The sequence below is a fragment of the Telopea speciosissima genome, chromosome 10, assembly GCF_018873765.1.
Source record: "Telopea speciosissima isolate NSW1024214 ecotype Mountain lineage chromosome 10, Tspe_v1, whole genome shotgun sequence".
Lineage (NCBI taxonomy): Eukaryota > Viridiplantae > Streptophyta > Magnoliopsida > Proteales > Proteaceae > Telopea > Telopea speciosissima.
Window position 1 is genome coordinate 55741871 of NC_057925.1, and position 16820 is coordinate 55758690.

General features: G+C 39.3%; 2 protein-coding genes across 2 annotated transcripts in view; one reads left to right on the forward strand and one right to left on the reverse strand.

The window, feature by feature from the left end:
- LOC122642049 overlaps positions 1–10417 on the forward strand; it is a 28090-nt gene extending 17673 nt beyond the window's left edge. Inside the window, exons 4-7 of the mRNA XM_043835447.1 lie at positions 6395–6450; positions 7467–7631; positions 9856–9969; positions 10049–10417. Coding sequence (XP_043691382.1) covers positions 6395–6450; positions 7467–7631; positions 9856–9969; positions 10049–10096 — 383 coding nt within the window. The 3' untranslated portion in view covers positions 10097–10417. The remainder of the gene's footprint in view (positions 1–6394; positions 6451–7466; positions 7632–9855; positions 9970–10048) is intronic.
- A 2619-nt stretch (positions 10418–13036) lies between these two features.
- On the reverse strand, positions 13037–16430 carry LOC122642048 (probable serine/threonine-protein kinase WNK9). Its single transcript, XM_043835446.1, has 7 exons — positions 16229–16430; positions 16092–16129; positions 15766–15993; positions 15469–15689; positions 15065–15222; positions 14543–14978; positions 13037–14425 (listed from the first exon to the last, which is right to left on the reverse strand). The coding sequence occupies exons 1-7, from the start codon at positions 16301–16303 to the stop codon at positions 13347–13349; spliced, it is 2235 nt and encodes a 744-aa protein (XP_043691381.1). The 5' UTR covers positions 16304–16430; the 3' UTR covers positions 13037–13346.
- Between the last annotated feature and the right edge of the window lie 390 nt (positions 16431–16820).

Sequence of the window (16820 nt, forward strand, 5' to 3'; positions counted from 1 at the left end):
TTGTGCATATTTCCTATACGCATGCTATAAGCTCATATCTGTCATGTAGCAGTTTTGTTGGGGCTTAAAATTTTGTAGACATGTAAATGTGTTCACATCATGTATGTACTTGTGTCAGATTCAGCAATTGCAACTGACCATGTATTGGAAAATGGTTTGAAAAAATGGTAGAGAATCTTTTCTTTTATTAAATGAACTGCTGATAATATCATAATACTAGGGGAAGATTCTGATAAGTTGTGGGCAAATGCAGTTGAGATGGGCCAGTACTTCTGGGATGTGGTGTATCATGGTCTTAATGAACAAGTAAACCCTCCATGTTGAAGCAATAGCTGCTGTAAAAATAAGCTTGTCATTGTTGTGGTTCCCACAAATGTTCAATATATTACACAAGAGGAGTCTGATATTTGAAGGATATGCTTAAACTTGATTTGGCTTAAGCTTTTGGTTGGTTCAGCTTCAAACAATTTTATTTTGTCAGTTAAATCGACACCAGATGCATGCATGATCTGCTAACTATGTTACTAAGATGTGTATTTGGCATAGTTGGAGCCATAATAGTTGTTGGTCAGCTGTGTACAATTTCATCACGGTATGCCACTTAGTTGATATCATTCCCTGTCATTGCCTCTTTCTTTTCCTTATTTACTCTTTATTTTAATTTTATGCTTACTGCTGCTGTTGTTTTAGTTTATCTGAGTCCAATATTAAGTTCCTAGTTTATCTCGAATTGAACCTACTAATTGGACTCAGCTATATGAATCCCACTTCACCATTCCACCCTATTTAAAGAAATAGTATTTGTAACTTATAAGAGATCATGTATTCTCTAAAGAGTTCATTCCAAACAATCCAGTCATTGTCCTTTTTACCACCTCCAAATTCGCACCATGTCATCCCTTACTGGTGAATCCATTGGTTTTGAACTTTTGATTTCCCACATTCAAACTCTCTTGATCCACCTTCTGTCATTTTGTCACCTATTGATGCAACTCCTAAGTAGAGTGCAATTCAGATAGTAGAGTCCATCCTGCTCAAGCCCACCACCAATCGTCCTCCTTGTTTAAAGGTCTTGAAGAACACAATAAGAGGGATAGAAGGTAACAAAACAGTTAAGAGATTTAGTAAGTTAACTGATTGATAAAAGACTTAAAGGTAATTGCGGGACATGAAGGACAAAGGACAAAGTCATGGATGGAGTAGCCGAGTAGGTGAACCATACCATGACCAGTTACATGGGTAGAGGACCCATTAGCAAGAATTATAGGTGAAGGATTATGAACTTTGGACAAAGAAGAAAACAATTCTAACTTACCAGTCATATGGATTGAAGCACTAGAATCAATTATCCAAGGAGTGGAGGATGTGGTAGTAAGAAATGTTGATGTTCTTATTTGGACTAGAGTGGCTGTGGATGAGGTAGTAACAATGGATGACTCAAGATTTTGGAGACATTTAAGTAATTGATTGTAGTCATCTCAAGACACAAAACCTAATGGAGAAGCTTCAGAGGACGAGGCAAGGGTGGTGTCGCCAAAGGACACCTTCTCAATATGGCCATCAGACACAAAGGTATCAGCTAATTTTTGAACCTGTCTAGCCTACCATGTTTGTCCAACATGTCTCAACTATATGGTGGAGCTTGCCACAGAAGGAACACTGTCTAGAGAATCGGTCAGTCTGCTGTCACATGTGGCACTGCGACCACTTGTACCATACCATGACCACGACCTCTCCAAGAAAAGGTAGAACCACGACCAACTACAAATGCAGAACCTTCCTCAGGAGAGGCGACTACAACAAAGGGGGACAGCCTGAATCACTTTGCTCGAGATGAAAGAAGAATTGAAGGGCAAGTATTTTCCGTCCACCTTTAAAGCACACTTGCATGATCAGCTCAACTCATTATGGCAAGGAGCCCCATCAGTAGCCTATTACATGCAACAGTTAGATGCACTTATCTAATGTACCGGACTCAATGAAGATGATGATCAACTGGTGTCCCGTTTCAAATTGGAATTGAGACCAGACATTCAGAAGGAGTTGGCCGTGACAAACATCTATGACCTTCAGGGCTGTTTTCAGAAGGCCCTGCACACAGAGGATTTGTTGGAGGTTTCAAAGAGCGGTTTGGTTTTCAAGCCGGCGAGGACAGCAGGAAGTCTGCAGTCAATGTGGTATCTGACAAACCCACCGCGCACCCCACCACTACACCTATCTCTACACATGCAGAGAGTAAGGGGAAAAGCTTCTATGGCCAGCAGCAGTAGAAAATATTTCCATTGCCAAGAGTCCAAGAGTTTGGACATGTCGCGAAATTCTATCCTTTGCGACAACAGTTAAATGCAGTGGTTTTCAGCATTATTGAGGAGGATGAAGAGATGGAGGTTACCAAACCATATCCACTTGAAGATTTTGATGTTGTTTGTCTATGGTAATGATGAGGACATTCAAGGTGTCAATCTTATATGCTTTCATACTATCACTGACATTGATGAAGACAGCGACAATGTAGAGGACAAGGAACGTTGTACTATCATGGAGATTTGAGATGGAGGTTGACACTAGAGTTGTAGAGATTCCTATGGAAACACCCATCTCGATTGAAGCTGAACCTGAGGTGGAGCTCGTTGAATTTGTAATTCCACCCTAGTTCTTTGAGGAGAGGGGACCACGTCTTGAGGATTTTCATCCGTACATATCATGAGCTTCCAGAGTACATTGTATGGGCTGAAGTAGGACATCCATCATACACAGTTGACCCTTGACTCACTAAAACTTGAGGTCGAGTTTCTTCAAGCCGGGGAGAGCTGATGCAGTACAAGGCGAGTCCAAACAGGCCCCTAAATAGTTCAGTTGGGTTAAGCTATAACCAGCCTAAACCAAGCCCTTTTCTGGTCATCGACTTGAAGTCATGGTCAGGCCCATATATGGACTATACTTAATCCCATATGTTCAAGTTCTTGTTCTGCCTATGTAGCAATCGAGGGAGATTTTTTTTGGAGAAATTCTGTGGGTCCCATAGGCCTCTTCGTGGAGAGAGCTTTTAAAAGATCTTCGGTGGGCCCCATGGAAGATAGGAAAGTGGAGGAAGATCTTATTGCTGGCTTAGCTTAGTTTTTATTTACTTAAGTTTCTACTTTTGTATTTTTCCATATTAGTAAGTAGGAGTTTCTAATTTCTTTCTATCTATTGTAGATGACTAATTACTTAGCCATCAAGTAGCCCACACATGGCTTGGGTTATTATTTTTGTAAGTTGTAATTGTTTCGTAATAAATATAGACGAAGGGCTACAAGGGCCATGGTTTTGGCAAAGAAAGTATGGAGTCTTCTTCAATGGAGCTGCAGGTCTTGTGGTGAAGCAAGAGCAACCCTAGGTGGTGAATCCCATAGTATTAAATCTCGTCTCGGAAGGCCATTTCGGCCAGAACAAAATTTCTGAGATACCGAAATTTTGCCGAAATATTGTATTTTTCCTATGAGTTTTGCTTGGCCATTTCGGGGTGTAAAATGCCGAAATGACCGAAATACCAAAACGAAATGATCGTAATAACCGAAATTTCGATGAAATGGTGCATTTTTAAGACCGAAATTTCCAAAATATTGCATTTTCCCATTTCGACATAGCATCTTGTCTCGGCCTGGCCGAAATTTCCAAAATTTCCGCGAGATTTTGAACTATGGTGAATCCTAGGTTTGGTGGGTGGTGAGGCCAGGTCATATCTTTCCTTTTCCCTTTCCTCCTTTCTTCTTGTTCTTCATCTTCTAGTCTGTTTCTGCTTCATCAATAAACAAGTAGTCCTTGCGTGGGTGACCATTGAAGGTGATTTAAAGTCCAGGTTTTTTAGTTTGATTCAGTACTAATTTCTCACCTTATCATTGCTGTGTTTTCAGTTGATACTCAGCTCTATTCTGTCCAACTTGTACTCAGTTACAGTAGTCTGCGATTCCAGGAAGGGTCCTAATTGAGTTTCAGACTTCAGTCCTTGTTTCTAGACTATCCATCCATCGGATGGACCCCACCTTTTGAAGGATTCTTCACCCCCTGTTAGACCTTCCTTCGACCAGTACTTGGAGCCCATCTGACCTCCAGATTGAATTTTTATCTCAGATTTCCTTTCCCTTTCTATTTATGTTTCTTACTTTCTAATTCTGTTCTTGTGAGTTTTCTGCAGATCAGTCCATTCTGGAGTTATATTTAGCATCCCATCTGTTTTCTCCTACTTTTATGCCCATCGAATGCTAATGTTATTCTCTGTGGTGTAGCTCTGTTATTAGTGTTTATGCTAACCTTCTATTTTGGGACAATCCAGCCTTTGATTGATCTTTCCTTCTAGTATATTGTTTCCCCTTGTTAGTCCTTTTAAGTGTCTTTAATTTGATGTTCATCAGACCTGCTGATGGGTAGTTATATCAGTTTTTTGTTGCTTTCTAATTCTGTTAATGGCTAACTTATGATTTCTATTACGTGCTATTACAGCAGATCCCACCCTTGAATCTGTTTGATTTTCAGAGGGGCTGTTCACTCTAATAAAGGATTACCTGACCCAAATTTCTGATCCATCCGACCATCAGATTCTGGTTTATTATTTATTTTTTGTATTATGCCATATTGTGTTGATTTGGATCACTGTGATTCTGTCCCTGTTTTCTTTTACTTGGGTTGAATTTGGCTGCCGTCCCTGATGGGGATCCTGGGGTTTGGAAACCTTGTTTGGTTCGCTTATGGGCCCACACGAAGAGTAGAATGTTCAAATCAAAAGGTGAATGGCAAAACAGTAAAGAAGGTGAAGTTTATAAGAGGATGGAAGAATAGTAATTAAAGAGAATCCTAAATGGTTGTTAAGGGAATAAAGGTTAGGAGGACAGAAGGAGGATTAGGAATTAAAGGAAGAGGATAACTAAATGAAGGATATGTGGAACTAAACAAAGAAGGGAGGGGTCATAGGTGAAATTCAAAGAATAACATAAAGAGGAGGAATCGTGGCAAGGGGGAAAGAAAGGGTATAGTCTTCAACCTCCAGCTGAAGCAGGGAGGCAGAAAACCCAGCAGGGCTTCAAAGGAGAGAACTCCTTCAGGGCTTCTCTGTTTGGCCTAGGATTTTAATGGTAGGTTGATAATGGACAGACCTCTAGATTACACCCCAACAGAGACCCAATTGATCATCAAATTGATGAGATATTAGGGCTGAAGTGACAACTGGCGGACAGATTCATGAACAATCTAGTTGCAGATCTGGTTCTTAATGTCGAGCAGGGATTAGGGGCTAAAAATCTAAGGGTTTGGTCGCCAGAGGATAGTATCTTACTGCCAAAGATGAAAGGATAAAAGAGGAAGGAAAGTGGTCGCACAAGACTCACGACTGTAAGGTAACCCTCAAACTCAATTATGTATTCAATTCTTTCCATTGGTTGCAAGCATACCTATATTTAAACTTAAAGTTGTAAAACTAAAATTCCTAACTGAAATGTAAAACCCAAACTAACTCAAACTCTATCTCCAATTTCCTAGGACTGGACTAAGTCCGGGCAGATCGGAGTCTCATTTCAATGAGTTTTGGCCCACCCACCTCTAAGAGGAGGAAGAAGTTTCCAGCTATAGTCACTGCCATGCCCCCCGTCCTGAGATCAAATGCCCTTGCTCGACCTGTGCATCGCCTTCCTAGCATCTTTTTTATAATTTAACATCAAGTATGTTGACTCCTACTCCCACCTTGAACGAGGAAGAGATCTAAGGTATCTTGAAGAAAGTCAAGGAGGAATAGATGGCCTGCTTCTAGCTCTAGCTGATCTCATGACTTTGCTATCATAGGAGTGCTTTCCTTGCCACCCGCTTCTATAACTGGCTATTAAAAATCTAGGAGTTTGGTCGCCAGAGGATAGTATCGGCATCTCAATACAAACACGTAACACACTCAAAGCAAAACATGGTAAAATAAAAGAATTAGAAGACCACAAGTTAAACCCAAATAAATAACTAAATTACTACTAGTCCTTGCAAGATTAAAAACCCAATTTGGCTGGTGCCCTCTGGGCTTGGATTTCCAAACTCGATCATGCTGGTCCAACCATTCGAGTGCCACTGCATCACTCCCCCCTTCTCTTTATGCAATGGCATGAGTTTGTTGCTGTTTCTGCTTTGCTTCATTTCCCTTTTCTAGCGAATGGTAATGTTTGTATGGTTGTTCACCTCATTGGTAATATCCCTCGCATCCTACCTGTCAATTATGGTGTGTGGTTGATGGATTTAAATTAGTTTGACCAACTCTTAAGGTGGGGAGTTTCTGACTCTACTTGCCAGTGTGGTGTATCGTTGTGTTTTTATTCATGAGTTCCATTTGTTTCTCACTTATTTCTTACACACTATTTTCGTATTTTTTCTATTGTTGCAGAGACCACATTATCTCTACTTCGCCATCCTGATCATTGCATCTCTGGTTATTTCTCTGTAAGTTAACATTATGCCCCTCCACATTGTACTGCTGTTTTTTTTTTAAATTATTTTCTACTAATTACTATTTTTCTTAAAATCTATACTAGTTTGAAATGCCAAATGTGATAGAAATAGATGTTGGTCCTAATATGATTTAATGCCAAAGATGTCTTACAGACCTCACTCAGTTTGTTTCTTTGCATGTCGGAATTTAGATATACGTTTTCCTGAATATTGAAGCTTACCATGGTGTTCGGGCTTTGTTTTTATGACTTGCTTTAAATTATGAAACTCCAAGATTGCTGCTTATATGACTGCAGAAGTAAGTCTTTCTTGGAAAGGGGACTATTTGTTCTCGTCTTTCATCAATTAATAATTTGGAATGTCTTGTGTATGGTTTAATCGTTACCATCAGAAAATACATGCACACTGTCACTATGTGTAAAACATAGTAGAGAATATATTATTTGGGGTTTCCATAATATCTGTGATATTGTAGCATATCTTAATGTTGACATATGGATGCCTTGCTAAGATACCATTTATAGGTTCTAATACTCATTTCAAGAAATTTATTAGAGAAGTATACTTCTGTACTGCTAATTAAAAATTATTGTTTCTAACTAATCGTATGGAGTACATTTATTAGGACTGTTTTAAGTCATAATACATGTGGCTTTTCTGATATTTTATAGTAATATTATTTTAATTATAGCCTTTTATTTGGATTATTTTATTTATATTATCTTTTATTCTGTAAAAAGAATTATACAGCAAATACATTCTATGAGATAACCATTGTTTATTTCTCTTACTATTTCAGTGCAGCAACTAGTTAGTTCAATAGCTGTTCGTTGTTCCTTCCCCCCACCTTCCTGGTGGGACAGATTGATTATTAACAGTAGTTATAAAATTAGTTTAATGCTCATCTGGAATTGGGCCTTTTCCTGCTGGACTTGCACTGCAAACTTCTTGCTTTATATTCAAGAAAGTACAAAGCATTCATGTGTGCTTGTAACCTTCCATTTCAGGTGGGTGTGAAGCGAAGCATTGAGGATGGAGAGAAGAGGTTCAATCAACTTTCCATTGAAGAAAGAGGGAAATTTGACGAAGAGACACTTGTCAATGTGAACAACATCAAAAAGAAAAGCAGAACGAGCCAAAGGGCTAGTGGATTCAGTAATGAGTATATAGTGGTAAGGTTATCTTGCAAGTAGCTTCAACTGAAATTCATCCAGGTTCCTTCCATTTCTAGTAACATGATATAGGTTCTTGCTAAGATCTTTTGGCACCGTTGTCATTATACTGTAGCTTTATGGCTCTCTTGCTTGATTTGTTTATCCGGGTGTATCTTTGATACATCATCCCTATTAGACACTTGTGGACAACTGCCATATAACTACCTATGTATTCTTTGCAAATCATTTTTAATCTTTAATTCTTTCAATTAAAAGTTTATTTATTTATTAATTATTATTATTATTTTAAATTTTGGCTGGTGGGGCTGCGAGAAGTTGAATTGTTTATTATTGAGAAGGTATAATATAGTTTCTCAAGTCAGTGGTATTAACATTCACAGTTATTTCCCCCCTTCAACTAAACATGTGATTGCATCTTCAATTTATTTTTAGAAAGTTATGTTTCTCAACAGCTGAGTTTGCCCATCTGGGAGGTGAATGTAGCATTTGCTTGTGCAAATTACCTTGGATTTTCGTTTAATTATTGGACAAACTATAGAACTGGTCTGTTTTATTCTGGTTAGATTGGTGTTATCTTTTGCTGTTATTGTAGATGAAGTTTTTGGTCTTTTTGTTTCACAACTGAGATTTTGTGACAAAATGAATTATCACATTTTGTGGTTGGCTTTGATAGTAAAAGTTGCATTTGTTTTGTTTATTGATTTTAGCTAATTAGTATGATTAGCAAATTTGGTATAGGATGACTAAAAAAACATTTAAAATTTAATGGGTACTTACATAGAAAAAAGGTTGAAATTTAAAGTAATCAAGTGAAAAGAAAAATTGTGGAAGCCCAGAGTTGGAGGTTATCAAAAGATGTTTTGATAATCTTCAAGCAAGAGGTATTTATTAAATCTGGTGCACGTTGTCTCTGACTTAAAAAATTAGGAGTCCTGCAAATACTATAGCCCTCCCTACTAGTGCTATCATTGGTCTTCATTGTACTTGACTGAATTATCTTAGTTGACATTTAATTATCTTGTTACCTATTGGTGTCTTGCTACTAGGTTGAATGTCCATTCACATGTGTGCCTTAAATTTTTTTTTTAATAAAAATTTATTGAAGATTAAAAATGGGGCAAACAAGCCTAAAGACAGACTAAAGGCAACGAAAGCTAAAGCTAAAAAAGGAACTCAGTCCTAAAACAACATGGCGAGGGCAACAAGCCACTTGCTCACCCAAGAAAACTAATAAAATAAGGCTACGGGAGATCTGTAAGGCGCACCGAGGGGGTCCTTAACCTATTTGATCACATGTGTGCCTTAATGGTCGTAGCAAAGATTGGTTTCTTTGTCTCTGTCTTAGTACTTGTGTGTTTGCTGTTTCGTTGCCCAGAATTTTTCTCTGAAAAGATAAGGTGCTCCTACACCTGACTTGTATATTTATTCCTTTAATCACCAGAAGCACCTTTTTGCTTCATCCATCCCTTCCTAATTCGCAATTTCCTCTTTAATTTTCTCTCACTATGGATGATTGAACGAAAATAAAGAAAATGGGTTCTTGGGGCAGCTCTTGGTCATTTATGCAATTAATTTTCAGGATGCATGTGCAAATTGTTATAAGTTCTAATGCTACTACAAACATGATGCAATCCTCCATCTGGGCTTCGGTGTTAGGACTGGTCATGTATCAAAAAATTGTGGATGAGGGAGATGGCGGGACAGGAGGTGGGATAGTAAACTTTAGAAAGTTGTCAAATCAATGAAGAATGAACTAGTGAAGGTAAAGACTGAACCAGTGAAGGCCAGCATCTTTCTCTTCCTTGCTCTATGTTGTTAATTAAATTTTCCAGTGCTTCTCAGAACCCAAAAAGAAAGCAGCCCTCTACCATGTCTCCATTATAATAGTTTTTTGCCATGTTTTTGATCCAGCCCCCTGGACAGTGATTGCATTAATATCTTCTCAACCTAGTAGATGAGGCTCTTATCTGGATGGACATGGCTCATGTACGATGTCTGAAAAGACATGCTGCTAGCTCTTATAATATCGCCTCTAATCATTCTTTATGTCAGAAAAGAATGAATTTTGCCATTTTAGTGTTAATATTAGTTTCAATTGTGTGTTCTCTTATCCTCTTAGTAAGAGAATGATATCAGACTTCTGGATCATTTTTTTGGGGGGGGGGGTGTTCTTTATCCATTCCTGTTGAACATAATTTCTTAGTCAATATCCCATTTTCAGATAACAATACTGGTGGCTGAGGAAGGAGTTCATAAGCTACCTTTCATCAATGGTAGTGCCGACTTGAAGGCGGTTTTGCAAAAGCTGGGTTCCATTTCCTCCAGCAAAACTCTGGTAACAATAGTAAAATATACCTTACATGACAACCACAACATTTTCTGTTTCAGTTCCTGAAGTGTTGATTTCCATGCAGGCAGTGGAAGTTTTATGGACTCCTCAGAATGAAAATGACACACTGTAAGAGCGGGAACTTCTTGAAGATTACCCACTTTTGAGGCCTCTGTAAGGATCAATAATCAGTTTAACCTTGTATTAGTTTGTGAAATAGGTATCAGGTAGAGTGATTATGATCCAAGTGGCATCACAGGAAAGAACTATGTTTCTGATTATACGGCAAAATATATGTACATTTTCTTTTTCGCTGATTAAAAAGAAATGTTTATAGTATTGAGGCAATTGTGCTCCTCAAAGATAGACTATACATCAGCTTGTTGTACATTAGTTGTAGATAGGCAGGGGTGTAAGCAAATCCTACAAACAAGATATTCCGTTCATTAACTGTGATGTGTAACCTACTCTAGTTCCTTGATTTATATCAAAAGTTTACGGACTTAAGGTTCAAGTCTACTGGTTCACATTGCCTATGTGCCAGCCCAGATGAAGATTTGAAATCACAATTTGCATTTTAAAAAAGGTAAACAATATGAAATTGAACTTGCGATACCATCACTCTAAGATGGTATTCTTTCCCATGGGTTGGTCTCTTCATCGAAGTTCAGAAAATCTGTGTTAGGAGGGAATGCGAATCTAACCTGATGTGATGTTCTTCGAATCCAAGATGGATGACGACATGATTGGTACGGACAGAAACTAGTGAATAGGTCTTGGATGAATGAGTGAAAGTGTTATTATGAAATCCCCAATGGAAGGGACAAGGCTCCACTACAAGCAGTACATGTGGAAAGGAATCATTTGTAACAGTGAGGGAAGAAACTAAATGAGAGAACATCTAGAGTGATTATGTGATTCGTAAAAGTATGTTAGGGAAGTTGGAGAAGGTAAGAGAAGGGAGGTTGGAGAACCAGAAGGATAAAAGGAGTGCTTGACATTCCTAATCGGTGGAAAGAGAGCAACTCGGGCTACGAAGCAGGCAAAGTCGAAGAGTTGCATGGCTCTAACTGTTGGATCAAACATATATATGAGAATCCTGTTGCTGACCTGCCTGCAGTCACTTAGAGACCTGTGATCTGATTCAGTTGAAATCAAATATTTCGTCAACCTAGCAAGCCAAGAGTTTGAAGCAAACACTAAGCGCTGATCATAGGCCACCCTCTTTCCAGCAGCGCATTCTTTGATTAGCTAGCCCAGTGAGCACCCACACAACCTTCTCAGGGAGCAAGTTAGGCACGAGAGACATAAATTCTCTCGACTCAACGGGCCCATTCACTTTACTTGTCGAACTCTGTAAAAGTTGGTTGGTTAGAGAAAGGGACATGGCACACGGTACAATAGTGACATTAGTAGCTTCATAAGCATCAGTAGCAGTAGCAGGCTCCGAAGTAGTACGTTCTGGGGTTTCTTCCTGAGTTGTTTGCTAGTGATTCCGATGAAAAGTAAGAATTGATCGAATTGCAGTTACTGCAATGATCGTTGATGGTTAATCGGTAAACAATGATCGGTACAGTCGGAACACTACTACGCTTACAACATATTTCACCCTTCTTCCCAACCCCTCAAGGTGAAGGCAGGAATTGATCCCATGACCTATCAGTGGGCAGGGCTGGCACTTTCAGAAGACTACTCTGTTAGTTTCAGGAATTCTTGCTCTTTACAAAGCCCCAGTTAAGTGATTGGTTCTAGTTTCAATTGGTAGAAGTCTGAAAGCCCTATTCACAAACTGCATGAATTGAAAAGCTTTCTCTTGAAACCCATTCTCTGCCGAATAGTACAACAGAATGGATGAGACCCCAGAATCTCTTTTATCTTGGTTTGATTATGTTTATATCAAGACCACTTCACTTAACAAGACTGAAGGCAAATCTCGAAACTTCTCACTGTCGAAGCCTGTCTGTGGGGCTGTGGTTCTGGTCCCAGAACCCAGGAGGTATAGCCTGTGGCTGGCACTGATTGCTTGAGAGTAAGATCCGAAAAGCAACTACACCAATTGGGTTGGATCATATATATATATATATATATATATATATATATATATAACTCTTATTGCTGCAAGCTGTTCACATGCTTTACCTCAAGCAAGATCCTTCCCTGCCATGATTTTCTTTCTATATTTGCTCAACCCAGAAAAGGGTTTGGAGGATTTAAAGACTTGATTAGGCTTTACCTGGAGAAGGCTGAGATATGATTGCAAGTTGCAATAATGGGTCATTTGATATTGGGATCCCACGAAGAGCCACTATGGATTTTGTTGTATGTAATGTACAGTTCCCATACTCTTTAATACTTTCTGGTCGTGGAATTCAATCTGGGAAGGGCTTTCTGTAAGCACCTTTTAAAAGAATCCTTACCCTTTCTTTTTGTTGCTGGGTTTTCTTCCTTTTTCTTTTTAGATCAAACACAATCAAGGATGTAACTTAGGAACATAAAGGAGCTAATCCTCATCATTATCATTTTATTAATGCAAGAAAGGGAAGAAAGAAAAAAAATGCAAAGCTTGCTTTACAATGATACCCCTGCTCTACCCTTCACCAGTCACCAAATCCACTTTTTTGTCTACCATTAGCTTTACATAATGCTTATACCCTACCAAAAGTTAGCTATCATAATCAAATTACATCACAAAGTCTCATCTAATTCAGCTGGTCTCGTGTGCATGGAAATTGGAAACTTTCTTCATAACCTGCTTCGTCAATGAACCACTTTGGGTTGGATTTTTTATTTTTATTTTTTTATATTTTCTTATGGGTTTCTTTATTGATGACCACTCATCACAGAAGAAAGATATCATGGTCATTTGTGGGGTCTTGTGTGAGAAAATCAGATAAAAAGCATTTCGTGTAAATCTTGTGGCAGATCCATACTGTACTGTTTGTCATTTAAGTGGGGTCTTCAAGCAGCCATGGCTGGCCCCAGATCATGGATCATGTCAAATAATTTGGGAGCACAGGTTGGAAAAGGTTCCAAGACAAACTCTCATTAGCCAGCCAGGACTCACATGCCATACAATTCAATTGCTAATAAGCATCTGGAGTTCTGTTCTCTCTCCATAGATTTATAGACTAACTTTTCTCTTCCAATTTCTGAAATCATCAGAAAAAATTGTTTTTGTACCTTACAGTAAATGGGTAATGTGATTCACCCTTCGGGAATCCTACAAGCTGTAAAAATTTTACATCTTTGCTCATAATTTACAGAGACCTCATGTTCTTCTCTATTTGGCTTTCTCCAACAGGGGAGGAAGAATACTAGTAATAATGTAAATACACAGCTTGTGTGTGAGGACCCGGTGAAAGAATTTGAGGGCCTTCAGAGATTTAAACATCAAAAGCATCAACTGGAAGGGATGTTGTCCTGTGAATAGGTTGCGGAAGAAGAGACCCTGTGTAGAAACTCTTGGCAGTGGCCATGTACTCTGGACTAGAAGATACGTCAATGGCCTCACAATGTTGAGTCCTTGGGGTCTCAGAATTGGGGAAGATCTTCTGGGCATGAAGAGGGAAATATGAAGTTAATTGCTTCCTAGATATCAAAGATTTCAAGTTGTCTTCACTGTTTTCTCCATGTAAAGGGGTTTTGGCATAATATATATTGTGTTCCTTGCTTTCAGACCTTGGATATGAAGCTTTTGACTTAATTCCTAATTGCCGATCACGGAGCTCCTGTAATTCCATCTGATACTTTGCTTTTAGCCATCTCAATTCCTGCCTGATCTCACTATCGTAATTATCATCTGAGAAGTCAGAAGCTGATAAAGGAATAATAGAACCATGGTCTGCTAACGGGTCCATGGAGCTCCTCGCATTGAGTTCTGTTTGTTTGTCTACAACTATCACTCTCTCAACTTTGGAACAGAATGATTGATCCACCAGCTCATGTTCCACATCAGAATGGGTCTCCTCCCCAAAGGACTCAAAACTTAATTCAGGGCCTTCATGCTGAGGCCAGATATCAACATACCCTGTACCATCAGAATTGTTTGATAGGATTGGTGCACCCTGTGTTACATAATGCTCTGACCCCTCAACTTGATACGTAATCTCCTCAAACCGACCATGTGTTGCAGAACACCCATGAAGAGAACACTGGAGTAGTTGTAGGTTCCTGGCTCCTGGATTATTCATAGAGATATAGTCTATAAGGGAACCAGTGGAAGAGCCATTGGAGGCACAACTGTGACAGAAGCTTGCACTTGCACTTACAAAGAGGGGGCTTTCCTCTATGCCAGGCCCAAGCTTCCATTCAGGCACCAATGAAGCAATCTCCCCATCGATCATATCTGCTATCTTAGTCACATCTTCATCAGTGATATCCAACTCAGCAACCATTTCTGTTGCCACACTCAAAGCCGTATCTGTTTCAATGTCGAAATGGAAGTAGATGTTTCGGATACGACCTGCATGAAAGAATAGCAGTTCTTAATTAGATGCTAAAACAACTCAAGAGAATCAAATTATAGCTATGTGAATCAATAGGATCATGAAGCAAAAACGGCAGGAAATCTATATTTAACCTTCTTTATCTGCAATTCTGAGCCTCAAAAAGATTCCATCATCTTCTCTCCTCCCCTTGATTGAGATGTCTACATCATCAGAATGGTTGTCCTCTTGGTATGTGAACAATTCAATCCCACTGTGTTCAATCTCGGACGGGTAGTATCCCCTTCCATTCTCAGGTTCATAATTAAAGCCATTGGAGTACCCATTCATCAATGAACTGTTATTGTGATGGAGCATCAAGAGAGGCTCCCTTAGGAGAGGGCCCATATCATCGAGTTCTGGCTTCAAGTCTATCAGTCTCAAATCAGAACCACAATCTCCGATTTGAAGAAAAGGATCCTTCAAAAGCTCCCTCGCAGGGAGCCTTTGAGATGCAGTGACTAAGCACTTCTCTACAAATTGTCTCACTTCAGGATCCCTCACTTTGTAAAGAGCATCTGGTTTCTTCCCCTATTAGAGACAACAGAAAATATGTAAATGGAGAGATTCCGGAGGCGAGAAGGAGCGAAAACACGGCGAAATTGCCAAGCTCTTACAGATATAACTTTCTTGTAGATCTGAGCAGGATGGGTGCATTCACTGTATGGATATTCAAAAGTGACCATTTCCAATATGCACATACCAAAAGAATAAATGTCTACTAGTTCATTGTACTCCTCTTCATATACTTCTGGGGCCATGAACTCTGGTGTGCCTGAGTAAAAAACAAGGATATCAAATTTCCAACCCAAGCTCTTGCTTAATCAATTCATGCCCAATGAGTTGCAAAGTATAGCTTAAAAAAAGACATTTAAAATCAGAAACGCTTTGCAAGCCCTTTGTATCAAAGGTTTCAAAAGGTGGTTTTTTTTTTGGTGTTCTGTTATTTGGGGGTGTTGGGGCCTGGGGGAGTTGATTCTTTCGATGAAAATTTTCAGGGATTTCATAGAGGTGAACTTACCAACACAGTGAGCGGCGTGTGATTTACGGAGGATTGCAGCAAGACCCAGATCGCCAATCTTAACTTCCCCTTGGTTCCCATTGACAAATATGTTGTCACATTTGAGATCTCTGTGAATCACAGGGGGGTCAAGGCTATGGAGATAGAGAAGACCTCTCAAGATCTGTCTACACCAATGCTTCACCGCTCTAATGTTAACTCTCTTGTGTTTCTCCCGGTACCTATAACAGAAAAAACAGGAAAATGAGAACAAAAACAAAGAACCCCAACATAGAGAAACAGATCAAATATACTTACTGCTTAAGAGTCCCGGAGGTGAACATCTCAGTCACAAAGTTTATGTTTCTGTTTGCAGGATCAACCCAAGAAGTATAAAATTTCATGATATTCTTATGCTTCAATGTCTTAAGGAGATGGATTTCACAGTACAGCCTCTCAAGATCTTCAGGGCTCCGCAGGAAATCATAAAGCTTGACCTGGTTCCAAGCGACTTCTATCCCTTCAAACTCATCAAAGGCTCTGTAACTGCATCAACAGAAAACAAAATTATCAACTACCCACTTCAGAAAACACAGAAATGACCCGAAAAAAAAAGTTAAAATAAGGGGAAAATGGTTTCATACACTATCTTTGATGCTCCTTTGCCAAGGATTTCATTGTACTGCAAAAGAGAAATGGAACCCAATATCACACTTAGAACTCATTCGGAGAAAACAAAAAAAAAAAATTAGAAAAAAGAAAGAGGAGAAGAGTTGTGTACCCTGCCATATCTTCCAGTGGGATCAACTTCAACAAATTCTGAGTAATCTGGTTCAATCGGTGGAAGCCCATTCATTCTGTATTCGTTTAGATTTATTTTTCTACCTTATAAGGTAGGTATAACCCGTCTCTTCCTTGCCCTTGAGAGTTGAGATCGATGGAGGAGAGAGCGAGAGAGAGAATAAGATGAAGATGAAAGACGATGAATCAAATGGAAAAAAATACAAAAAACCCAAATTGTGGAGAGAGAGTGAACAAGGAGCCTCAGCGAGTCATCATCAAATGACAAATTCTGCCAATTCATATACAAAAAGCGAACCCAGAAGAACCGAAGAAGGGCCCCTCTCTCTCTCTCTCTCTCTCTCTCTCTCTCCGCCTACCGTACGCGCAGGTGCACACTCACACACACTCTCTCTAATCTCTAATGTTCACAAGCTATAAATATAATTTTTCAACTCTGTCTTCCAGGGCCTGCAAGAGCTGAAAATAGGCTTACGTGGACATGGACACACCCTCATCCCTGGAATTTTCCCTTTGTCTCTCTCTCAGCACTGTCAGACATGACCCCACCTTACCCATAGAGCTCTGCAATC

Coding starts and splice junctions, on each gene's coding strand:
- LOC122642048 (XM_043835446.1), bottom strand. CDS start 16,303: ATGAATGGGCTTCCACCGATTGAACCAGATTACTCAGAATTTGTTGAA. Junction 15,994..16,091: donor AAAGGAGCATCAAAGATAGT/GTATGAAACCAT, acceptor CTGTTGATGCAG/TTACAGAGCCTTTGATGAGT. Junction 14,426..14,542: donor CAGAATTGCAGATAAAGAAG/GTTAAATATAGA, acceptor TCTTTCATGCAG/GTCGTATCCGAAACATCTAC.